Here is a 26,993-nt window from a genome sequence, read left to right as displayed (position 1 = left end):
GCAAGGGAACTGTTAATTTGAATATCTAGACTTGTTGGCATTAAGAAGACATGAAAATAGCTTTTTGAAAAGAACACATTCAGCGGTCTCTGAGAGGTGTGGAAGAAAGATGTTGATCTGTAGGGACACAAGTGCATTATCTGTTAACAAATATTATGATCCAATGTTTATATTTCTATTTATATACCAGATGTGATGATTTTATTAAAAAATGCAAAGTAATTTTACATGCCAACACTTTGATGCATACCTTATAAATGTAAAATTTCTGTCTAACTGATGACTAAATAATTGTATTGTTGGGATTTGGTTAACAGGCGGTTTTTACTGACAGCACCAGTAAAATATACAGTACACTAATATTTGCCAGTTTTACAGTAAGTGCCTCTTACACAGTGACTACACACAGATTGCATTTGGTATGTCTTTTATAGTCATTTTTAGTCAACAAAAACGTTATCCGTTACCTACCAAATCTTTCTAAAAAGGTTTTACGGTAACCTAAATATACTCTACTTGTGAGTTAAAGAAATACTGCTGAGAGCCCTAGAGATGATAAGGAGATGCTTAAAGCTATGACAGGGTGACAGATTTCTCAGGAGGGAGCAACAGGAAGTTGCTATATGACTCTGACCACAATGGTACACCCAAATTACCCAGCAGTGTTTCCGCTGGCCAGCTTTGATTTCAAAGCAGCATTCCTAGCCAGCCCAAGCCTTCTAATGGCACTCAGAACCACAAATCCTTTAAATGGGTGGTTATGCTTAATAACTCTCTCAGTATTATCACTGCCAAAAAAAATAAATTAATCACTTTTACTCTACTTGATTTTACCCATCAGTTTCATTCACTACATGCACAGTGTAAGTGCTTTGTGAAATGCTACACTTAATATCATTTGCTCTGTTTACGAGTACTACTTTTGCCACCTTCTACATAACAACTATAAGGGTCTTTTAGTTGTTTTTCTGACTGGCAAGCTGGGAAATCTATTCACTCTGCCATGCAGTGAAATATTACACCTTGACTTGCACTTTCTAAAAGTAGCCTAGCGAGCAGTGGCTCGTCCCAAAACATGTCACCAGTTAAATTCATCTTTCAGAGAAGTAGCCCCTGCTCCACCAGCCAAGCAGACAGAAAAAAAAAACACTTTCTACTTCATTTGTGATAGCTTTACTCGTGTTCTACTATATTTGCACCACATTATGAAGTGTAGTAGTCTTTATTAATATAAAACAAAAAGTTGCTTTTAAAAGAACAAATACTACATTATCTAGTCTTAGGTTAAATGTGGCCAAGAGATACAGTATTTACAATACAGGAGTGGATAATCTTTGGTTACAGAGGTGAGAAGTGGCATGGTAAGCACAGTTTGTAACAGAATAGGGCCAGCTTAAGGTGAGAGAGTCACCATCAATGGGTTTTCCATACGATTCATTCTGCATGCACACTAGCTATAAATACCTTTTATTGGGTTTAAGTGGAATTAATGGAGATATTTGTTGTACTGATATACTGTGATGACATGCATGGTAATGGTCTCTCACACAGGTACATGCACATTCATACGTACATATATACATATCAATACGATTAATGCATATTCTTCAAACTTAATTTAGCACTGGTGTACCAATCTGGTGTACAGCATTAATTGTATCTGTAACAACTCAGTATAAATGACCGTTTCTTACACATTAAGTAGGACACATAAACGATGTCTATTTCTACCACATGAAAGTGTATACTTTATTGTATATTTTCATTTCCAATTTTCTAATTCACAGATCAAAAAAAGCATTGAATGGCACAGTCAGATATCCACTACACTGCTGATTTGTTTTGTTTGAGGCACTTCTGGCCCTCAGATGGGCTCAAAATGAGTCAAAACATATTTAGCAGACATAATCTAAAGCATTTAGACTGACATTAGCAAAACCTACTGAAAATCTACTGTATATGCTAAAAAACTGAATATAGGTTCCTTGAATACAGGTTTGAATTAAAAATAAAAAATAAAAATCACAATTTGTCTTCTTTGAAAACTATGTGTTTATATAAGAAAGAAAAAGATTAAGACATTTCAACACAGGGCCTCAATAAGAAATAGTTTTTTTATCGAATTTGATATCTCTGACCTGAGGGCCCTGCAGTTACAGTAAACATTGACTACTCTATCAGGTTTAATTAAGATAGCAGAAGGCTATATGCCATGCTGATCAAGTTCTCTCTGTACTGGGACATCATTTGACAGTGATTCAGGTTTCATAAACTCATAAATTCACGTGCTGTTGACTCACTTGCGCTGAATAGTAATTAAATTGTACCGAGGAGACACAGCACCCTAATGCACTGTTGTTTCAGACTATACGGATTCTTGTACTCGATTTGCTTGTATTACTGGCGTGTGTGTGTGTGTGTGTGTGTGTGTGTGTGTGTGTGTGTGTGTGTGTGTGTGTGTGTGTGTGTGTGTGTGTGTGTGTGTGTGTGTGTGTGTGTGTCTAAGGACAAAAGCTTATTTGATATCTCCATAATTTGAGAAATTCTATGAATGCTGTTTTTATCAGCATGATATTCTCCAGTCATTTTATACTAACATATATGTATATATAAATCAGTAAAAAAAAAAAGGCATTGATTGGACACTAAAAAGTAAAAGTAAAAGTATGCTAAAACAATAAAATAAAAAACTATTTCATCAGTAATGTATGATAAGACTTGGAGCTTAAACATATAATGATGGTGGACCATTTTGTTGCATAGAAGGTGATCACTATTTTTTAGCACTTTGAACACAGTGGGTCAAGTCATTGCAATTGCGCTTCAGAACATTGCTCTGTGAATCAACCCCTGTGTTTTGCTGGTTAATTTTTCTTTCACATTTAACAGAGATAACAATGAACTTGAGGTACAGGTAGAATAGCAAAACAATCTGCAACATCTGAGTGAAAAGCCTGCTCAGTGAAATTAAGAGACATACAGTGACATGTCCGCTCGGGTGTCAGCACGAGGTTCCTTCCTTACAGTTTATTTCTCGGCAAGAAGTTTCTTTTCATTGAATGTTTGGTCTTCTTTAGAAAAAAAGATTGTTTTAAGTGAATTAAGCGCTCGATGCTCTACTCCATGTTATGGCAGGTGGAAGCAGATCAACTTTTAAGGCTGTGAGTGTTTATCAAATGTAAACCACAGTTCTTCTTCTTGTAAGTAGAAAAAAATTGAATTACCACAAAAAATTCTAGCTGAAACCAGATGATTTCAAAATATTATAGATGATATAAATAACTTTCATTTGTAAAGTGCAAATAGAAAATGATCTCATCTCAAGACTGTGCCTTAGAAAGAAAATTGTCTTTGTGGAAAGTGCAACTTGAGATCAGCACAACTAAAAAATAAAAAGTCAAAAATAGAAAATCAGCCTTGTGATAGTCAGACAGTTGGCCTCAGGATGAATACAGGCACCTCCTCAAGCCCAACGTTGTAACTTTGTAGGAGCGTCCCGCCATCAAACACTTTAGCATTGTTGGTGTCTTGCCATTGAAAGTTGCTCTCTGGCAGATAAATGTCTCTTTGCAAGGCTCCTTTTTCTGTCACTGGTGCAACAAGTACCTGAAAGGCAGATGGCATTTTAAACTTTGTTTTCTCTGCATTAGGTCTATTGTTGCTTCATTAATAAATAATTAAAATATTTCTTAAATAATTAATATATTAGCATGTTCCATTTTTCTAGCTTTTCCAGCCACAGGTTTTAACAAAACTTTATGGATTTAGAACCTCAATAAAACCTAAAAGACCTTTGAAGAATGATCCACCTAGTCAGTGCATTAATTTTGTGTTGGAAACTCACCTCATCACCAATGAGAAATTCATCATCAATAGTGAATGTGACTGGATCATTAGGACTGATCCACCACAACGGGCGGTAGATGGGATTTCCAGTAGTTTGCCACTCCTGCGCATATTTCTCTATTATAGGTACTACAAACTCATGATGCATGTTGATGTAGCTTCTGGTTAGGTTAACAGCCTGTAGAAATTGGAGGAAACCAAACAATAAGCATCCAAAAAAAAAAGGGCAATAAGTTGTAGAATAAATTGTATTTACCTTTAGCTGTGTGGATGCTGAACTTAACTGAGCAGATGAATATAGCATAAAACATTTACCTTCATATACATTTAATTTATATAACAAGCCCACTCAACAAGCTTCATTTCACTCAACAATTTCCCTATGGGATCAATAAAGTATTATGATTCTGATGATTGATTTACTTTATGCATATGAAAAAAGTGCACATATTCCACTTATAATATACAAACAATTTGACTATTAAATCTTCAATAAAATATTGTATGACATCCAAACAAGTGCATTAAATGAAAAGCTTTAGCTATGTGGAGACAAATGTCCACTACCTTCTTATTTATACATACTTTTTATTTATTTGCTTGTCATATTTACTCTGCTTTAACTAAACAACACACTAATTTATGGAGGAGTTGTAAAATATATATCGAAATTATAATATAATATATTATATTTAAATAATATATTGTATTGAAGTTAATAGATTTGAGAAATAGATACACTTATATATCATTCTAAATAGTTTTTACATGCTTTCTGGGAAAAACAGAAAAAAGATTTTACAGAAAAGCCAAGGATTAATTATGCATGCATGTTTGATCCGATTTGTTACTTGAATGCAAGGGTATTATTATTCTGTTAAAAGTGGTATATAGTATCCATTATCTACAAATGAAAAAGATTTATTTTTTTTGCTAAATTCTAAGGAACATTGCTCGTATTCATGGGGTATTCATCAGAATTCATGCATTAAATTGGTAAACTGTCACATAAATTATTCTTATTGATGCAACTCCCATACTAATACACGCTATAATACACCCTACATTATCAGGATTTATGCACTTTTCCATTCAAAATGGAAAATAGATGGGAATCTTTTCCTATAGTGGTTTGACACTATCCACATGTCTTTATGATGTACATTCCTAGAAGGGTCACATCCTTAAACTAACATCCCACCCGTGACAGAAACAAAGTAAAACCACATTTATTAAAGACGCATTGTGAGGAAGTGAAAAGGTTTCGTGCAATGAATTTTGAATCGCTGCCTGGGTTTAACCGAATTTTAAATTGAGAAAACAGACTTGTGGTTAGCTTTTTGAGATTATTTCTATTCAGGCTCAATATGGCCATTGCTTTAACAGTCTCTAATTGGTGCTAGATGTTTAGATTCATATGCATGTGCACAGGAAACAAAATGTTCAATATAACTTTAACAACTATGAAGAGAGCTCAGTTGAATATGTAACTAAACAACACAGGCCATAAAAGTATAGTCCACCTATGTTTTATATTTCCACAGAAAAAAACAGACTTGTTTCTCTTTTAACAATCAAAATAAAAACTGTTAGTAGTCTCTGCATACTCTTGGCATCTTTCGAATCATTGTCATTCCTGAGTGTTGCAGTGATGGTCATTATGGTCAAGGGTGAGGGCCACAAATTTGAAAAGAAATTTAATGTGAACCAGATGGACCCTTAACCACAGGTAACGATGGGAAAAGGCCAAGCAATTATTCCGCCAAATGCAAGAAAAATAGTCGCCTGCCGGATCCTCTACACTTGTCTGAAATTTGAACTGTTCTCCACAGGCTCAAACATACCAATACCTGCAAGTCAAAATGTTGAAAAGGGAGGTGCAGATATTTTTCTAACCATGCTTGAGATGTGATTCTCATAGTCCCACACAGAGAGAGTGGATATTATATTCCAGCTCAATGTATGGAGGAAGAAGCAAGCTGTTAAACCAGGCTTGAATATGAGCACTACCTTCATGGAGTACAACTTACATTGCCTTATGTTCTTTAGTGAGGATGTATATAGGACATAGTTTGATAAATCAGCAGCATTTGGGACAAGTAGCTTTCATGTCTTGTTGGTAAACAAGTTTTATATCATGCAAATGAGGGACAGTCAGTCACCTTGTCTATCTCAGTTGCCCATGGAGGTGTCTGAAAACTGAGCACAGGAAAAAACGCAACAATCTCCAGCCAGCGAATGTAGAGTTCATCATCTGTGACTGGCTCAGTGGATAAAGAGCCTCCTGTAGCTCAGAGAGACAAAAAGTATATTTTATTGGGTAATCAATGAATGTGTTTTCTTTTTTTTAAAACACTCTGTATTAACTCAATAGCAGGATAAAAAAATATATAAAAATAAATGAGAGTAAAGAAGTTGAAAGCGATATTAAAGATGTGAAGAAGTCTATTACCTACTGCATCGGGAATGAAGAAATTATAGCCCAGCAAGCTGTAATGCAGCAGGGCTGGAATGATACCCTTGAGGCCAGCATAGCTCCAGTCAGACTGCAGTGCACTCATACGGATGAACAAAGGCTTATGGCTGGACCTAAACCAAGAAAACCAAGCAAAAATACATAACATTAGCAACAACAATGTGTAATGAGTAATGATCTGTTTCAAATGAAGAGAATCAGAATTTAACTACATTTAGCATTGTAGTTAAAGAATTACACTTAACTAACCTTGTCCCTGCACTTAAAATCGTGTTGTTCCCTATACTTTCAGCAAGGTTTGCCAGGAGCCCGATGTATTCATCTCCTTTGAGAACAGAAAAATGTCGCATAATCTTCTCTTCAAGCAGGTTTCCTTCTCCACCCTCTAGCATCACATACTCCATGCCTATGCGGCTGTGAAGGCTGTTTACTCTCTCCATGAACCAGTTGCTGACTGCTGAATTTGTGATGTTCAACTTGACACAATATTGTCCTCTCCACTGAGTTAAAAATGGGACCTATTAAGAGACAAACAATGACAGACAGACAATGAATAAATTACTTCCAGATGGCTGAATGAGTTTGTTAGAATATGCAGAATATATAAACATTTACCAGTTGAGCCTGTGGGCCAGTGGGCAGGCTGAGGAAATAATCTTGCATTCTGTCTTGTATGAAGGTCTGAAACTGCAGTGAATCCACGTTTATGTATGGGGACAGTGTTACAGAAATATTCAGAAGCTTCACAAAAGGGAGGTCCCTGCTCTGTCTCTTAGATGTCCTTCTCCTACCAATGTGGAATTCAAAAGGCTGGTAACAAAAAAGAACAAGGATTAAAAAAAAAAGACAATTTGTAAAAATTGTATGAATGTTAAGTATAAAACTAATAGTTTTGATTGATAATAGATACATCCTTTGCTTGAATTGTTCTCTTGTAGTATTTAAAGTAAGTTAAGAATTTTTAAAAGTTTAATTAATTCATAAGGGAGAACATTTGACAGCAATTATCAGAACCAAACAATAGATTAAATAAAAAAAAAAAAAAGTAAATAAATAAATAAAAACATTTTCATATCATTTTCGTAAGATATATTTTATGTCTCTAAAAAAATTCACAGCAAAAACTCTTGTTGCCAAAAAAATCTATTTTGCCCAAATATATCTGCCAGAATTCAGTCACACTGACATACGCTAAGTCTTCCTGGACCACTCTACTCTTTGAAACACACTATTCTCATTATTTGACTTTATTCTACTGGTTAACAATCACAGAATTAACTAATACAATAATAATTATCTGTCTTCAAAGAGATGAATCATGTTACTTAGCCTCATGGTTTGATGAAGTTTTATTTATAGTCAACATTATCACGAAAGTAAAATAAGGATGATGTTATAGCTAAGAATATAACACACATTGTTACCATATAATACCAGAATAAAACTGTAGTAATGTCATTTTTTTTTTAAATTTACCAAGTTACCATAAAAAGCATGAACACCAATAATAATACAAATATTAATTACCAAAGTAAAAACCTTAATGAATTATAGTGTACTTTGATTATGGTATAGAACTATCCATGTAAGCAATATAAAACGGCACAAGTGTTTGCAAATAACTGCTAAAATCACTATTTTGTTTCATTCAAGTATCTTGTGCGATGCTCTGGTTTCCATCCAAACTTAAATCTATAGGTAAAGGTATAGGTTTCTGTGTAAGCCTATAAAGGATCACGGGTTGCTATGTTAGTTTTATAGTGGCATGTGATACTATGCTTAGAACTACAGCCTTGCTTCCATATATGGATTTCAGTTTAAATCTGAATTATACCTACGGTCAAAAGTCAGTGATTTAGAATACCTGGGCTAGCGTGATGTAATGCTAAACTATCTTTAGCTATTAACTAGCTTTAGCCTTAACTATCTTTAACTATTCTTTGGAATTATTTATAACTAGCAGAATGATCTCCACATTTCCTACCTATGTATTGTAGCTCCTCAACAGATGTTAACTTCAATGTCATAACATAAACAAACAATGTCTTATCATTTGATCATCTATAGAATACAGGTTTGTTATAAACGTTCGACCTAATACCATGACCAGTGTTATTCTTTTTTACATTGTTAAAAGTTTCTGTATAACAATATTGTTATACTGCTGGTCTAGGTTCTAGTGATGTCACCGTTTTGTATGCAATAAAGGCATTGAGACATGTTATAACCTTCACAATTTAAAAATATATATAAACGGTTACATGACTTACTCTGAGACTCTTAGTTCCATCTACTGCCCTTTCAAAAATTGTCTGTTAGAATAAACCTGAAAGTGAACTTTGTTGGAAGTCTGATCGTGATCTGATTCCAGCAACACCAAGCTGCCACTGCTGGGCCCTTGAGCAAGGCCCCTAAATATCATCTGCTCAGGTGCATAAATAAGATAATTAAAAGTAAATCTGGATAACTCTGTGTGTCTGCCAAATGCCATAAATGTAAATACGACCTACAAGAAATACAAAATGTAAGTAGTTAATAATATATATAATGGTTGTTATGAAAGTGGAAATATGTATCAGTAATCAAGTTGACTTGCTAATTCTAATGTATTTGCCAGCTACTTATAAAAGTATAATTGCTACAATTTATCTGTTAGTGAGTCTTGGTTAAACTAATAGCTTTGCCACCTGAACTGATACTATATCCCATCACTGACTGCTATGATTAATGAATCACTACCAAACTGTCTGGTTCTTTCTATCTTTAAGTCTTCTAGAGTTGTACTCTGTTTAAGAAGCCCTAATTTTACCCAACTAATGTCACCAACTACAGACTTGTTTCTCTCCTGGAAGAATCTGGAACATACCGTTCTGACCCTGCTATCTTCAGACTAGAAGAAGATAATAGAAGCAATCTTTTTTTGTCACATATATATTACAGCACAGTGTAATTCTGTTTTTGTATATCCCACCTTGTTAGGTAGCTGGGGTCAGGGAGCAGGGTCAGTCATGAAACAGCAACTCTGTGGCAGACAAGGTCTTGCTTAAATGCCCAACAGTGGCATCTTGGCAGTGCTGGGGCTTGAACCCCCAACCTTGTAGACCCGATCTTATAAAGAGATCTTCACTCTTGCATAAATGGGCAATGGGCACACTACACTCTCGACTGGTTTTTATTACACATATAACTACTTGTATAGATTTAGATTTATCTCCGCAAGTAATTTTGAAGTTCCCCAGAGTTCAGTCTTGTTCTTTTTTTATACTAAATATCTGGACTTAGTGACTAGATCTTTTCTACTTCATTTCTTTCATCCACCCACCATGTCTCTAGAAGATACTGTATAAGACTGCCCTTCTGACATCTCTTTCTGGATGAACACCCATAATCTGAAACTCAACACTACTACAACAGAACTGATATGCTTGCTGGAAGTATTTGTTGGCCCTCATACTCAAAACTGCAGAATAGACTTCTCAAACTGACTTGTGTGAATCTATTTAATATATTTTCTCCTTACAGCATTTAACCAGGTACACTTATCTCTCTCAGGTGACTCCTCTAATGAGGCTAAACACACTGCTTCCTGTCACAGAAATAATCAAAACTCTTGGCCTGGTACTGTATACCAAGAATTGCTGTCCTCTGTACCATACTATTTTCAAACTCTGGTGAAAAAAATATACATGTATTCTGGCTCAGGTATTTAACCTTAGGACTGACTGATATGTCCTTCTCAAAGATCAATGTATGTTCCTCTGTTCTGATACCTCTTTGGTAAAATAGACTTCCGTCTTACATTGGTTAAACTTATGTCTCTATTTCTTCCACAAAGGACCAAACTTCTTAGACAATATAATTTTTTATTACTTTGACGGTAATATCTACATAATAGGGCAAATTAATGGATTCACCATGATTCTACATCGGTAGCATAGTAGCATAACCATTCTACAGTATATCTGCAGAATAGTGTTTGTAAATATAGACACTAGAATAAAAGTAAGCTTAGAAATCATTTTTCTATGCTATTATCAATGGTGTGCTATAAAACAATAAGAAAAGGAATACTGGCAAGAAAGTTTATAAGCGCATTCATTCCAAGCTGTTAGTTGTGTTTAATGTTATTTTAAGCTTATTGGAGCCTACAAAAGACAAATCAAATATAGTATTATATCTTAGCTTGAAAACTCATAAAGCTATCACACAATGAAAAGCTTGCTATTTGCTTCTCCTTACTGGAAGGTGTGCATTCACACATGGGTTGCTGAAAATAAAGTAATTCCCAAGTATTTCAATTCTATATATAACTGCCAGTTTGAACTTTTGGAGCTCTATGTTTTACTAAGCATAAACCAGTAATTCAGTCTAATCAGTCTAATGAAGGCTCTTTATACAATCAAATTCTGCAATGTGAAAAAAAAAAAAAAAAAAAAAATTTGGGATTAGCTAAGAGAATTTTCTTACCTAGAAGGCCTATAAATTACCTGACAAGCCTCTGAAGTTTTTTTTGTTTTTTTTTTACATGGAGTATATCTGACATATCTGACATATCTGACATAGAGAACATTCTCTTCCTGAGGAATAAAAAGTTCTCAGCTCTTTTCCCTTTTTTTTACTTTCCATTTACCACTTTAACATTTCTTTTTTATTCAGAAGCTTGAAATGAAATCCAACCCAAGTGATGTGAGAGGCATGCGTTTATGGAACTACAGCCAGCAACCTTCAGATTTGTCTACTTGTACATGAACAACTAACTGTTTGAATACTTTAATAACACATTGATCCACTGAAGGTGGTATTGTATCAATGCCATTCAGTCAGTTAATTTGAATACATCTGATTCATTATTCATCACTAGATATTTCATTTCATTCGGGTCGCGGGTCGCGGGGCAGCAGTCTAAGCAGATTCCCCAGACACTTCTCCGTGTCCAGGGATCGGGCTGTCAAGGCCCCCGCCTTCGACTGCTGCCCAATCCTCTCAGCACCGGTCCCTTACGGTCCCTCCTGCAGGTGGTGAGCCCACGGGAAGGCGGCCCCACGTCGCTCTGACGTCACGGTCCTTGGTTTATTTTTCTCGTAAGTTTCCCCTGGAGCATAGAGGGTTAAGGGCCTGCTCAAGGGCCCAAAAGTGGCAGCTTGGCGATACCGGGGCTTGAACCCCCGACCTTCCGATCGGTAACCCAACGCCTTAACCGCTGGAGCCACCACTCCCCCCCATCACTAGATATATTTATTTATTTAATTACAATGGTCAAAAAGATGCAAACAGGGCTAGTTGATTAGTCGATATTTGCAGAAGCAAAAATTATTTTTACCCCCTACACTCTGCCCTCTGACATTAAATCCATAAAGCATAAGTGTATTTACCATTTATAACTTTATATATAAATAGAATATGATCAATATTGGTGTTGAAAAAGATACATTTCTTGCACATTTAAAATGGCACACATATTCACAGCCCTCCTCAGCATAGCAATCTCGGTGGAAACCATTTCCCCCCCTGCTGACATTTCGGTGAACCTGAGAACTGTCTCTTCATCTCAAGAGATCCAAGTCCTGCCCCTCACTGACCTTTGCTCGGTTGCTACAGGTCCGCTTAGAAAAATAACACCTTTTAAGTTTGTGCACACTAACTAGGACCAACATTTTTTTCTGTCTGGCTGAATTTAACAAAAAAGCTGGTAATTTTTTCATGTCAGAGACTTATACTCTAACACATCAAGCTCTCAAGTCCTGGCCTTTTCCTCCTGCTGTGAAAGCACAATGGCTCTCATCAGGCTTTAGCCTGTGGCATTTATTAAGATCAAAACTTCATAAACTTTATAACTGACCACACGGAATGTTAAGACTGCTTTCACACATTCCTGTTTTCTCATATAAATCTGCCAGACTGACCAAGTGCAAGCTTAACATTTCTCACAGACCAAACAAAGATTTATGTTCTGAAAACTCCTCTTAAAATGTAAAAATCCTATAAAACAAGCGTGCAACATCCATTCCACAGCGGTACAATTAGAAACACAATTTCTAATTAAAGTATAAAATCTTCAGAAGTTTAAACAAATTTACATATTTACATTGAATAGTTCTTCCGTAGAGAGGAGAGATGTGGAATGTTCATCCAGGCTGATGACCCCTTCTCCTAGTTGATGCCTCTTCAGCCTGTTAGAGAAGGTTCTCAGCTCCTTCTCAATCTTTGACCTTGATTCCACACTTGCTGTAAGTTTCCAGAAAGGCAACCTTTATAAGGAAAAAGGAGAGTGTTAAGGGGCTGCTGTTATTTGATGGAAAGGAGAAACCACTATTCAAACTCAATTCTACTGATACTATAATTGTTCAAATAACTTGATTGATAATTCCGTACCTTAAGACATTCATGCTGGGCAATTCTCGATAAAGCTGGGAGAGCTGCTGTATTGACTCTTGGTAAACAGTTTTGATATTCTCTCCCACACAGACAGTGTACTGCAGGGGCAGTCGTGCAATACTGGGTGTTGTCTGAAGACAAAACTGCTGCCTGCTTTTTACCCCTACATGCAGCGGGACGTGTGGAGCCACCAATACTGCCACACCTGTAGAAAACCAAAATCATCAAATTCTTTGTAAATGTGCAATGTTGTAGTATTGCTTGTGTCCTACAGGGGAAGTCTTAAAGTAGCATTAATTTTTAATGATTTTGTCCCAAATAATGCATTCAGGAGTAAAGCGATTATAATATGTGTAAATAATGTATCAGCGTCTGTATTTAAATAAAGTGGGTGTGGTTCAAACCACAAAGTTTTTGATTTATTTATTTATTTCTTACTGCACCTACATGAAAGTAAAAAGCTTCCAATCCCCAAATCACTTGTGTCCCACAGGATCATAGCTGTAGTGCCCACCTATGGTCTTAACCACTGAGGGGCTTTCTGGCAATCATTCTTAAAAAAACACCAACAAATAAAGTCCCTCGTATTTCAATCTGTATTTATATTCATTTAGAACACATAATCTGCTGATTCAGAATCACATATTCGTATTTGGTTGCATCCTTATGATGCATATATTAAATATGCAAGCCACCACATATCTTTTGAATTTAAAATACTACCACCGTAAATAATCCTGTCAGCTCACTCGGTATGAAATTCCAGGTCAGTGATGTTGGGCTAAATATCCTGAATCTGCATCAGCACATCTCCTGCAAGTTAAAGGTGGCACAAACACCTGTGGTACCTCTCTATAGCTGTCAGTTGTCATGGACAGAAATGAATGTACTATACTGATATACTGATATGGAAGGAGTAGTGCAACATTTGGTATGACACTCAAATCCTATAAAACCCAATTCAGTCTAAAATAATGTTAAATCCTGACTGGTTTTAAATAATCCTGTTCAGTTGATTACAACCAGGTTTCAAGGATGTTCACTATTTTTAAGCCAACTAACCCTTGATTCATGGTGGGTTTATTTTGTTTTGTTTGTTTTTTACAAGACAAATGCTACATTAATCAGAAATGTATTAAAACAACCATGAAAACCATAACACCATAAAGGGCACTAAAAACAAAATGTTTTATTCTTTACCAGTTGGCAGCCTGGTGATCACAAAAATACCAAAAAACAACAAAATGTTTTGCTATTAAAAAATAGCTGATAGCAATTAAGAGTAATAAATATTTTATGCCAAGAATTATTAATAAATAATTATACATAAAATATATTATCTTCAATTTCTGTACTGTACTGCACTTTTCTTTAACAATTGAAATAATTGCTATGAAACGCCATACTTGGTAAGTAGCCAATAATAACATAATTTAAATAAAGTTTAAATATAGCAGCAGGAAAAGTCAGTCCAAGGTTTGCCTCAAATCACAAGTTTCTTTTATAATTTATGACTATTTAAAAAAGACAACTTGTGACTCTTCAATGTGTTGTGTTTTTTGACACAACACATTGAAGAGTCACAAGTTGTCTTTTTTAAATAGGCATAAATTATTTAAAAGACTATCATTATTATTTAACTATTTGTTGACTCATTTATTGACATTATGTTAAAGCATTTGAGATCCTTACATTCAATACAAACTGTACTCCTATAATAGTATTGTACTGTAACTGTACTCCCTGTTAATCTTTATAAATACAAAGTTTGACTGTTCTGCTCATCTGAGATTTTTGTGTCTGGGAAACATGATGAAAAAGAGCAGTTCCAGGTCAATGATGTTAGGACAGGCTCTCTGAAACCAGATCAGCACATTACTGCAGGTTATAGATGGCACCAGCCGTCTCTCTATGTTGCTCTATGTCATTTGTTTTTTAATTGTCATTTCCCAGTGTCTATTTTAATGACCAGAATTAAACAGGCTATGTTGTCACTAGAAGAACAATGTAGCAGGGGTGTGTGTTTTGTTTAGTCCCTTTGCCACTGTATACCACTAACATTAGCCTGCTGTTCATACTGTTCCCAAACGTGCTGTGTGGACAGGTAGTTTAGGCGCACTTCTACATTACTTCACGTTGAGTTACTCTGTATAAACACTCCAGTTTAGAGGCGAGTGCTACCCACTGTATTTTGGACAGGCCAGCATATAGGTGGGCAAGTTATTATAAACCTTTCTTTAATTTGACACTGTCATAGAGTCCCCCTTCACTATACACTGCTGTACTGTTTGTATTTTATCAATCCTAGTTGCTGATTGTGTTATTTTCTTTTTTCATTTTTACTTTTATAGTCCTGTTCACGATTCTAGTAATTTGTTTTATAATGTGAGTTTCGTGAAAACCCTCATTTATGTACTTTCCCTTCAGATACTATTAGAAATACAACACGTTGTAACCCTTTGCCCTAGATGTTAAAATGGGAACTTAACAGAAAACATTAGAACTCAGTTTTTGCAAGTGAAATTAGAGGTGATTGAGGATATTGCCTGGATGGGATAATCAGTGTACATTATTAGCAAACCTTAATTTTCAAAAATCAGAAAAGCCACATGTATTGCATTCATTTGGACGAGAACTGACACACTGCAAACTCACACAAGCATGAAAAAGGCACAGGACAAGGAATTGAGCCGAAAATATATCCAATACACATGTTAAACATAAAAATCATCTAGATTTGAAATTAGTTAGAACATAAAACTGTTTTGCTTAACCTGATTTTCTGTTTATTATATATTCAAGGGTCCATATTTAGAGTTTTCTTATGTTCCAGAAACAACATAGAAAAACCTTTAAGGAGTTCTGAATTTGACCAGTGGTCGATTATTTTAGCTCATGTCATTTATATTGACATATCAGCAATAAACATTTAAATCACATTTTGTCCTATCGCTATTAGGAATGAGTAACCCAATATAAATACAAATAAACACATCTTGGAACCATCAGATATTCAAAGATTTCCTTTAGTGCTATCTTTTTTACTGCTTAGTCCACTCGTTTTAACTTAGATTTTATCTTGTGTCTCTCAAAACAAAATTAGCTGAACCTAATCGCAAATATCTGTTTTGAATATAAATAATATGAACATTAATTCAAACATATTAAGTTTCATAGCAGACATGCTGTTTAGGACCAATTACTCATCTAATATTAGGCCACGTTTAGCATGAATTCAAAACAACTAATTTCTATTTGAAAATAAGAATAAAAGAATTCTTACACTAGGCATAAATGTTCATTTTTACACACTTTACACATATAATAAACAAACTAATTTTTTTTTTGAAAAAGAGAGCAGAAAAACAAACTGAAGTCTAGCTTGGACGTTTTGAGTGGTGCAGCTCTGCACCCATTTGAAATGATGAGATGATGTGAACCAGATAATTGTGTCCGCAGATGTGGATGCCCTCCCATAAATTCCCGCTGCCTCTCAGATTTCTTGACCATGTCAGAGTACCCCCTCATGCAAACACACCACACACACACACACACACACACACACACACACACACACACACACACACACACACACACACACACACACACACACACAATCATAAACACAATCATAAACACAAATATAAGCCAAAAATCTTCTGTTTAATTCTGCATAATCAGATGCTTTTAGTGATCTCTTCAGGATCCCGAGAAACATGTTAAAGTCCATAAAGCTTAACCTTTTAATTGAGTTGCAATAAAATAATAATCAACATTTTTAAAATGTATTAGTGAGTTCTTATGATTTAAATGGGTTTTACTTTAACAATCCCAGTAACTCAAAAAACACACTGGCCTGGGTTCTGTCATTTTAACATATGCTTTAATAAATATATACAGTAATTATTATAATGGCATAATATTATTCTACAGATTTTAAATAATTATTTTATAGTATATCTATATTGAGGGGGATCTGGAATTTTTTTTTAAACTTAAAAGGTTCCTGGGCTAGAAAAAGTTGAAGAACCCCTGCTGTACATAATTAAATCTGCCAAGCAAAATTGACAAATGGTCCCTAAAATGATGAATGCTTTGTTCTTGAGTGACTATGCTTGGCTGGATAATTTTCCTCAGGTAGAAAGTCAATGCTGTGGCCAACAGCAAGATCAAGCACTTAATATAATATGATTAAGTAGACTAACAGACGGCTTACTTTTACTCTAGTCTCTGGCTTTCTGGCTTGATTAGAATTTTTTTTTTACTTAAAAGTGAAAACAAATTACATTTATAGGTTGGAAACTATAAATACATGCTATTAGAGAAAGTCTGAAATCCTTTAAATACCCGTTGAGTTTGCCAGATCCTTTAAAAAAAATCTTTACTTCATATACAGTGGGTACGGAAAGTATTCAGACCCCCTTAAATTTTTCACTCTTTTTTATTTTGCAGCCATTTGCTAAAATCATTTAAGTTCATTTCTTTTCCTCATGAATGTACACATAGCACCCTATATTGACAGAAAAACACAGAATATTTGACACTGTTGCAGATTTATTAAAAAAGAAAAACTGAAATATCACATGGTCCTAAGTATTCAGACCCTTTGCTCAGTATTTAGTAGAAGCCCCCTTTTGATCTAATACAGACAGGAGTCTTTTTGGGAAAGATGCAACAAGTTTTTCACACCTGGATTCAGGGATCCTCTGCCATTCCTCCTTGCAGATCCTCTCCAGTTCTGTCAGGTTGGACGGTAAACGTTGGTGGACAGCTATTTTTAGGTCTCTCCAGAGATGCTCAATTGGGTTTAAGTCATTGCTCTGGCTGGGCCATTCCAGAACAGTCACAGAGTTGTTGTGAAGCCACTACATCGTTATTTTAACTGTGTGCTTAGGGTCATTGTCTTGTTGGAAGGTAAACCTTCAGCCCAGTCTGAGGTCCAAAGCACTCTGGAGAAGGTTTTCGTCCAGGATATCCCTGTGCTTGGCCACATTCATCTTTCCCTTGAGTGCAATCAGTCGTCCTGTCCCTGCAGCTGAAAAACACCCCCACAGCATGATGCTGCCACCACCATGCTTCATTGTTGAGACTGTACTGGACAGGTGATGAGCAGTGCCTGGTTTTCTCCACACATACCGCTTAGAATTAAGGCCAAAAAGTTCTATCTTGGTCTCATCAGACCAGAGAATCTTATTTCTCACCATCTTGGAGAACTCCATGCGGGTTTTCATGTGTCCTGCACTGAGGAGAGGCTTCCGTCGGGCCACTCTGCTATAAAGCCCCACTGGTGAAGGGCTGCAGTGATGGTTGACTTTCTACAACTTTCTCCCATCTCCCGACTGCATCTCTGGAGCTCAGCCACAGTGATCTTTGGGTTCTTCTTTACCTCTCTCACCAAGGCTCTTCTCCCCCGATAGCTCAGTTTGGCCGGTCGGCCAGCTCTAGGAATGGTTCTGGTCGTCCCAAACGTCTTCCATTTGAGGATTATGGAGGCCACTGTGCTCTTAGAAACCTTAAGTGCAGCAAAAAATTTTTTGGAACCTTGGCCAGATCTGTGCCTTGCCACAATTCTGTCTCTGAGCTCTTCAGGCAGTTCCTTTGACCTTAATGATTCTCATTTGCTCTGACATGCATTGTGATCTGTAAGGTCTTATATAAACAGGTGTGTGGCTTTCCTAATCAAGTCCAATCAGTATAATCAAACATTTCTGGACTCAAATGAAGGTGTAGAACCATCTCAAGGATGATCAGAAGAAATGGAGAGGACCTGAGTTAAATATATGAGTGTCACAGCAAAGGATCTGAATACTTAGGACCATGTGATATTTTAGTTTTTCTTTTTTAATAAATCTGCAACAATGTCAACAATTCTGTGTTTTTCTGTCAATATGGGGAGCTGTGTGTACATTCATGAGGAAGAAGAATGAACTTAAATGATTTTAGCAAATGGCTGCAATATAACAAAAAGTGAAAAATTTAAGGGGGTCTGAATACTTTCCGTACCCACTGTAGTTCAGAAAAGAAAAGAAAAAAATGGGACAGAGATCAAGTGGAAAACTTAGAGCTGCAGAATGTACATGTGTGAAGTAGTGTCGATCTGTGTGTGGTTCTATTTTTGGTATCAATTTCACCCTTAGTCTCTATTCGCCTTGAAAAGCACTGAGGCGCTTTCTTGAGGTGCATGTATCATACAGGAATTCTCACAGGAGGGAATCAATAACTGTCATTTGGGGAAATTTAAGAGACTTTTAGTCTGAGTTATGACCAAAGTTGGTTCTTAAGTGAGCAGCTTCTTATTTTTAGAACAATTCTCTACAGTAAATACTACCAGCTTTCCTGAAATATTTTCCACTAGGGCTTTATGGGAAAGATGAATGCTTAATGGTGTTGTCCTTCCTCTTTTCTCTAAAAGACTTCCAAAGACTTTCAAAAAGTCCAAAAGTAATATGTTACAATTATTGAAGTGATTCATTAACAAAATGCTTTATGTGATTAGTTAAGCACTTCAAACAAACTGAGACCACAAAGACTTAAAGAATTTTGAAACAATTTGTCTTCCAGCCGCGCTCTGTGTGAGGTCAGAATTACATCCCTGTAGATCCAGTAAAAGCTGTGAAGATGAGACGGTAAATTAAAGGAAACGATGTGGGCAGACATCCTGCTGTCTGCCACATGGGTTGAGCCTCCACACCTGCCATATTTACGCACTTATTTACGACTCATGTGCAGGCACGGGAGTGCTAAAGATGTGATTTGTGGAGGCTAAATATGCTGGGAAGCTTTGTGAGTGTTCAATGAACTGTAAAAATGATATTCACTTGTAAAATTCATCATATTAACTGTCTGTGATTCAAAAAGTGTAAATGTTCTAGGAAAAAGAGTAAAAGTGAAATAAATGGAAAGCAATAAGTATATTAACATTCTGATATTTTCTGAGGGTAGCTTGACTTCAAATTATTGCTAAAAGTAAGGCAGCTGTTGCAGCATTAGTGAGGATGGATACTGACAGGCATTTAAAATGGCAAAAATGTTTGTTCTGTACTTTACATCATTTTCAGATAATGATTATTTTTTGGCAATTGAGTCCTGGGCATTAAATGAAATCATATCGGTTAAAGGACAACAACGGAGGAGTGTGAAAATAAATCATGTTTTTTCTTTGCGTATAATAAAATATTTAGCCATTATATTGGCATTTAGCAAAAATCGAAAAAACATCAGCTTTGGCAAGCTGTCTGAGGCATTTTACCGGCATAATTCAGGTCCACTTGCCCATTGGGCCATTGTTACTCCAAATCAATACAAAGTTCCTATGAATATTTACTTGTTTTCTGATTAAATGAAACATTTCTATCCTGATGGCATTGATCTCCCCTCTAGGTTGATTCCACCCCCATCCACAGGGCATGAGTGCTCACTAAACAGAATTGTGAGAATAATTATATGGTGGGACCTTCATAGTCACCAGATCTCAACCAAGCAGAACACCTATGATGATTTTGGAGTGATTCGTTGGATTGCACACTCCATCGCTATTTTTAATGATCTTAATTATTTCCCCAGTGTAGTTTGAGAGACTTCCAGAGCAGAATCTAATGTTGTTCTGTTGGTTAATGGTAGCTAGAAGTTGATTTTATTTGTAATATGTCATCCATCAATCCTTTTATCAATCCCATTGAAAGTCTTAACATGGACATCAATTGCCTTCAATTTATATAGGTTTTATTTTTCATAAGTCTTCTTTAAAGTTTTATAAAAAGCTTCTACTAAGTTTACAGTATTAGCAAGAAGAGGTCATTGTTACAGAACCGATCCTTTATGTACTTTTGACTATTGTGTGGATTACTTTATCTAAAATCCCATTCTTAGGCTCAAGAAAGCACATTTTAGGCACAGACAGCAAAACAGTTTTTTTTTAAGCAGCCTGGCTGGTTTAGTGGCAGGTGCACTACTTAGTGGACTCTGCACACCCTTATTCATACACACTAGCAATAATAACAAACTTCAGCTATCTCATCCAAGTCTAATCTGCTGTGATAAATTGAGGAAAGTTCAAAGTATGCCAAAGAATTCATCCTATTTAAGAAAGGCTTCTTTGAGAGCCACGCATATCTTTTATTAACGGAAAATGGAAAATAATGGGGTACTAATGTTTGATGGAGAAAAGTTACTGTGGTTACCAAACTTCAATATAAACAGATAAAAACAGATAAAAAAATAAATAAATCACTGTTATGAAAGATGAGATTAAATGAGAGTGCAACCTGGGTTAAAACACTAAACATTTGGACACACTTATGCTAAGATTATGGCAGTTTAAGGTGGTATAAGAGGGTCATATTTTAATAAAAACTGCCAAATTCTTCTTCAGACTTTCCCTAACATCACTGAAACACTCTGAACAAGCTCATGAAAAGATAAATACCAACTTAAATAAACTAAACTAGATATTCATATTTTGCATTAGGTTAAATTTGTGTATAGTTTACCAAATTTACTATTACTGTATCGGTAAAGAAAGTGTGAACATGTTTATCATCTACTCCAAAGGAAAATACAATCATCACTAATATAAAAGTTGTTTTAAGCAGAAGCTGGTTTACAAAGTCACATCCACACCCAATTCAGCTAACATTAGTTTAATTTTTGTTACTCAACATGAAATTAAACATTGGATATGAATTTAAAGGGTCAGCATTTAATTCATAAGTAAACATAAATCTATAGGTCCATATTGGATGAAGCAGATAATAACTGTAGATCTCTGTATAAATAATTTAAATAAACAGAGTTTAATAATTAACCACAGGAATGCAGACAAAAGTATAAATCCGTTAGAGGTAAAAGAGATGTCAGTGCAAGTGAACTGTCCTGCCATGAGGATGAAAAGTGAGAATCAATTCATCAAAGATAAGACAACGATAAACACTTAGTGTGCCAAAATCAACCACTTTGTGCATTAATATAAATCAAGAATTAGTTGATGATCTTATTTAAAACATTTTCTCATATGAAAATGTGATAAAGCCTCTCAACCTACTCCAGTATAATCACTTGCTGCGTGGCTGCGTAGGCATGCATGCTTGCCAGGGGAACTCACTATAAATCCACCACGTTAAAACCACTGACTGAACACCAACATGAGACACAGAGGCACTTCTGCAGAGTTTTCTCTAGAGCCAGAAATATTAAATAAATATATTTTATTCTTGACTGTGTAAATCAGGCACACATCAGGCAAGACAGGACAAAATAGTAAAATAAAAGCCCATGATAATAACGTGAATACGGCTTCTGGAAACAACACCAGGTAGGGCACTCTGGGTCCAGTCACACACGGGCAGTCACACATTTACTGACTGCGGCTGACATAATACTAAACAATTGTTCACTTTCGTCTGGTCCTCTGCAATGACAGTAATTTCTGACAGTAATTTAAGTCAGAGATAGACAGACATTACATCAAATTAAAGCTGACAATTTCCACTTTAACCTGATAGTTATCTTCATTTCAAATCCAACATGCTGGAGTACAAAGCCATAATAACATAATAGACTGAATTACACACACATACCCATTGTCAGTCTGCAGGCTTTGTTTGGGTTTTTAAGGCGATTGCCCTGGCCAACAGTTTAACATTTTTCTGATTTAAAGATTTAAAGAGGCTTTTAGGCAGCACACTAATCTGGTAGCATGTTGGGATTAAAATCAGACAACCCTTTTCAGTTTGGAACACGGTTACATAAAGTCGTAGCCCCTAGTCATTATAAGTAGTTGGTAGTATCACATGATATTAATTATGTCCTTTAGTTAGTGTTGTGTCCTTTGTTGTAATCCAATTCTCTTCAGCTGTTCGGAACACAAATTAACACGTTCAACCTTTTAGCTGCTGATGTTTCACTCTCTTGGACACACACAGGCACAAAAAAACAGATAGAAACAAACCAAACGCAGAAAACGATATGTGGTGTCTGCCATAAGCAGAAATAAAGTGTTTGTGTGCATTACATTTGGACTTCAGCTGCTCTGACATACATGCCTTTCATAGTCTGCCTAGTAGTCCAGAGTCCCATGGGTATCTGCAATAGCCATTCAATGAATTAACCAATTGCATCTATCTGCATGGCATCTGTCCACCCGATCGAGTTCACACCCGAAAATAAACACACAAGGTATTATAATCACTGTGATTCTGGCCATCAAACAACTGTGAAGGAATTTAGACAGAACTGATCCTTGGTGATATTTTCTACCTAATAATCCGAATTGGAGCTTGAGTTGTAAGCCATTGTGTGGAGCATGGTTTGTTCTTTCACTACAGGACTCGCTTGAGGAATAGAAATGGAGTGTGACATGTATTTGTAATATGAACAGCCTTTACGTGAATGTGGAACACCCCTCCTCTCTTTATTCTTTCTCACCTGATGATCCCAGGAAGTAGCGCTCTAGGACTGAGCCAAAGCCAGAGGGGTTGTCCCTCAGGTCACTGACAGTGAAGGGCTGCATTGAAATATCCACATCATTTATTGGCCACCGCAGTGCTTGGACACTGGCCCCACCATACCATGATATATTATCCATGGAGAAACAGTCCTGGGAGAGGGAAACACAAATACAGAGTGAAAAACAAAGTAAAATATAAACAGCATTAATTTGTTTAATTGGTTCACAATAATAGGTGACATTAATAATTAGAGGGAGAATTCTCCAGAACTGTTCTTATCTGTTAACTGTTCTTTGGTGGATTGCAAGCCTGGGCATGTGATAGGATCTTCTACTGGTAGGGAATGTACAAACTGACAAGATTAAGCTCTGGATACTTTTGAACTGCTTTAGGATTTGATTATTGCAAGACAAAGAGATCCATATCCTCAGACACAAGAGATTTATTGTGAACTAAAGCTTGTGTTCTTGACCTGTTTAATCAAGCATGTTTTTTTTTTTTAAGTATTATGTATAATTATTTATGACATGACACTTACATTGTGATGAATTTCCATTTCACAATGTTCACTTGTTCACTTTTTTTTTTATTAATTAAATTGGAATGTGGATTTGTACAGACTCGGGTTTGAAATAAAATCTTTAACAGATAATCAGTTCTGTGACTTTGGATAAACGTCGTGTGGCGTTAGAATAATGTTATAATAATGTGCAACACGAGTGCTGTTTCTACCTTGAGCTCGACATTGCAGTGCACCGGGGTCCAGGTCACTGTGTAACACTCTGTCCCGGTCCCGTCGCCGGCGTCAAGAGAAATCCTCAGGTCGGCCACCGAGTCCCACGTGTAGCAGAACTCGGTCTTGTTAAGCCAGCAAAGGTTGCGTACGAACGTTACATCGGCGTCAGCGCCGCTCGCGTGTCCCAGGTCGATCTGCACGAATGTCTTGTCCTCGGTGAGCGTCTGCACCACAATGGAGTGCGCCCTGCGCTCCCATACCAGCCCGCTGAAGCTGCCTTTCAGAATCCAGTTCTTGTTGGGCTGGTCCACCACTTGCCAGTAGATAATGCCGATGGTCATTACGAAGAACACGGCCACACCGAGACACGCCACAGCCCCCTTCCACGTCTCGTTCATCTCTTTGTGCCCTGTGTCCCACGTTACCTCCGGGATGGGGCTCGGGTTCCTGGTTCGGGCGTGTGGCATGTCGGTCGCTCTCAGGCGGATCAACGAATCTTATCAGTCGTGGAGTCGTGGAGAAATCCTCACACGCGTCATTGCGCAGGGGAAAAAAGACGCAAGCGTGCGTTCTGGCTCACTGCGTTCTGGCTAACAGTGTCCTTGGTTGCGTATTTGTCACGGCACAGAAAATCGGTTTCCAAAGCGCGCATGAGAAAAGCAGGAGAGAATGGGACAGAAACCCTCCCTGACTTTCAGAGCTACTCTCAGCACTAGCTTTAGTGATATGACTGATCACAAAGGAGTGAGCAGGCTGGGCTTCGGGGCGCAGAGTCTCTGAGCGACTCCTTCGCCGCGTTATTTGCTTGCCCTGCACTTTTCGCTCCGGGGTCTGACGTAACGGCTAGAGGCTTCTTCAGATTCAGAAAGGTGGAGAAGAGAGGGGAGGATGAGGGTGTCAAGAGAATTGGAAGCCTCGTAATTCCATTTGACCGCTTTTGGGGAACAGAAATGAGTCTTCCCAAGCATTAATCCTGCGATGCGCCTCGTCTCCAAAAACGCAATTGGCGAATGCGCGCGTGGCTGCATTCCCACTCGTCTTTTTTACACGTGTATTAATTGAAACTACTTTCTAATATTAGAAAGCTTGTCACTCTGGACTCAAAGTGACTGCAGGCATGCTAGTGAGTTCACTGATGGATCCTCCAGATGCGTTTTCTGCCGTCGACTGTTTTAACCTTGCCACTTTGAACGTGGACTTGTTTGTAACCCTACACACAGTAGCATTTTCCAGCTACTTTCACGTCTTAGTTTGATATTTATTAAAGCCGGTGGATATTTTGGATAAGTTTAGAGGCAAATTGTCTCAATAAAGCGTGCTAAAACCAGTTCACAACAGATTCAGCTATGGCTTAAAGTTTACAAAAGTCATGCAATAGTTTCCGAGTGGGCCTATTTTTATTTATGGTAATGCCCTGAAGTTGTAAGACCATACATTTCTATTAAACACACCCAGAGAAAAGCTTCTCTGCTACTGAGGATACTACTGCTATTTATAACAATTCTAATTCAGGACTATTGGATTGATATCAAACGCACACATGCACCGTCCACTTTATTTGGAATACACAAGCACGTTCACGCAGCAATCATACAACAGCAACTCAACGCTTACTGTCAAGCAAAGCTTCGAACAAGAGCTACAGTTCATGTTCACACACATCAGAATGTGAAAAAAGGTATCTTAGTCATTTTGAGTGCAGCAGGACAGACTGGTTTGGTTATTTCAGAAATTGTTGACCATTTTGCACAAACATTAGAATCATTAGATGACAAACATTTTGAACAAAAAACTGGCACACTAGTGACAGTGCAAAATCGAAAGGGAAAATTATTAGTATGCCATAGCAGAACTCAGACATCATCAGCTGTTTGACATCATAAGGTTGTAAAACACATGAAAGCTTAAAAGTTGGAAGAACTCAGAGTCAATATGCATTGCAGATTTCCTAATCACTTTATTAAAGTACATTTTCACAGATTAGACTTATATATGTATGCTTGTGTGGGTAAGCGGTTGTGTAAATGCATGCACAGAGGTCAGCATGTGTGGCTAAAGTCAAGTTCACGTCAAAGTCCACTTCACAAACACAGTGATGGTCCGGTTTTAAAGTTGCTCTGGGGTCATGTCCACTGACAAGGAATCAATTTACAGGTGTCAACTATATGACTCCATTGAGCAGAAGACTACTATATATAAAAGCTTAAGTGATTGCTGCAATGTCCCACTTTCCATAACCTAAGGAGAGTGTTAGAAAAAGGGATTATCTTGAGTCAAAATGCTTGTTTAATTCATATTGTGTAATTATAAGCATAATCCATGCTTTGTTTTAAATGAAACAGAAGGATAATTGCTTCATTAGTATATAATGAGAACTAGTCATCTGTTTAATAGCTACTTTTGGTACCATCATATCATGTATGCAAAATCCACACGGAATGTTGTGGACCACCGACCATGGCTACAGATCTTTTTTCATGTGAATTCACGTAAACTGATCTCCCAATCAGTGCATTGTGGGAAAATGGAAATTGCTTAGACTTACCATGAGGGATTGTAAAACGGTGTTTGACAAAAGTAATAAAACTGCAGACCTTTTACAAGCAAAAATATTCGTTTCAGCTAAAGAGGTTTTCCATCTTCCCGTCTGGATCTTCAATTTACAATTTCCCCTTCCTTTTCGACATTTAATATGCGCCTAGTCAGAAAAGTTTCCATAGCCTTTTCTTTGCTTTTGAAACTGGAGTCTTAGTCACAGGTCAAACCAAAGTAAGAGCAGTTTTTTTTTTTTTGTCTTTTTACAATCTATTTTTATCCTTTTAAATTATTATGTGCTTTACAGACAATAGCATTATTTAAATGTCAGAATAATTATACAATCTGAGTCATTTTTTATAAGTTATAACCGAGACACTGTTTACACAGCAAGTCTGGAGAAAGCACACCCAGAATGATATTCAGTGTGAATAAAGGAACTGTACTTGATAAAATAAGCATTGTAGGTCTATATATTTTACATAAACCAACAAGCTGAAATAATATAATAACAGCAGCTTAATATCAAATTTCAGTATTTAGTGTGAATTAGTGGCAAATATTAAAAACAAAACATGAA

The 26,993-nt window shown here is 36.6% G+C and overlaps 1 protein-coding gene across 1 annotated transcript; it reads right to left on the bottom strand.

The window, feature by feature from the left end:
* Positions 1-1,722: 1,722 nt before the first annotated feature.
* LOC310728439 (SITS-binding protein) lies at positions 1,723-25,942 on the bottom strand. The gene is made up of 10 exons (XM_083545834.1): positions 23,875-25,942; positions 23,120-23,291; positions 12,695-12,902; positions 12,408-12,570; positions 6,938-7,132; positions 6,572-6,840; positions 6,299-6,435; positions 6,009-6,130; positions 3,845-4,024; positions 1,723-3,606 (listed from the first exon to the last, which is right to left on the bottom strand). Exons 1-10 carry the CDS (start codon positions 24,343-24,345, stop codon positions 3,427-3,429), a joined length of 2,097 nt encoding a protein of 698 aa, XP_083401960.1. The 5' UTR covers positions 24,346-25,942; the 3' UTR covers positions 1,723-3,426.
* Between the last annotated feature and the right edge of the window lie 1,051 nt (positions 25,943-26,993).

This window comes from Silurus aristotelis (assembly GCF_946808225.1).
Source record: "Silurus aristotelis genome assembly, chromosome: 7".
Taxonomy (NCBI): Eukaryota; Metazoa; Chordata; class Actinopteri; order Siluriformes; family Siluridae; genus Silurus; species Silurus aristotelis.
This window is presented reverse-complemented; position numbering and strand designations above follow the sequence as displayed.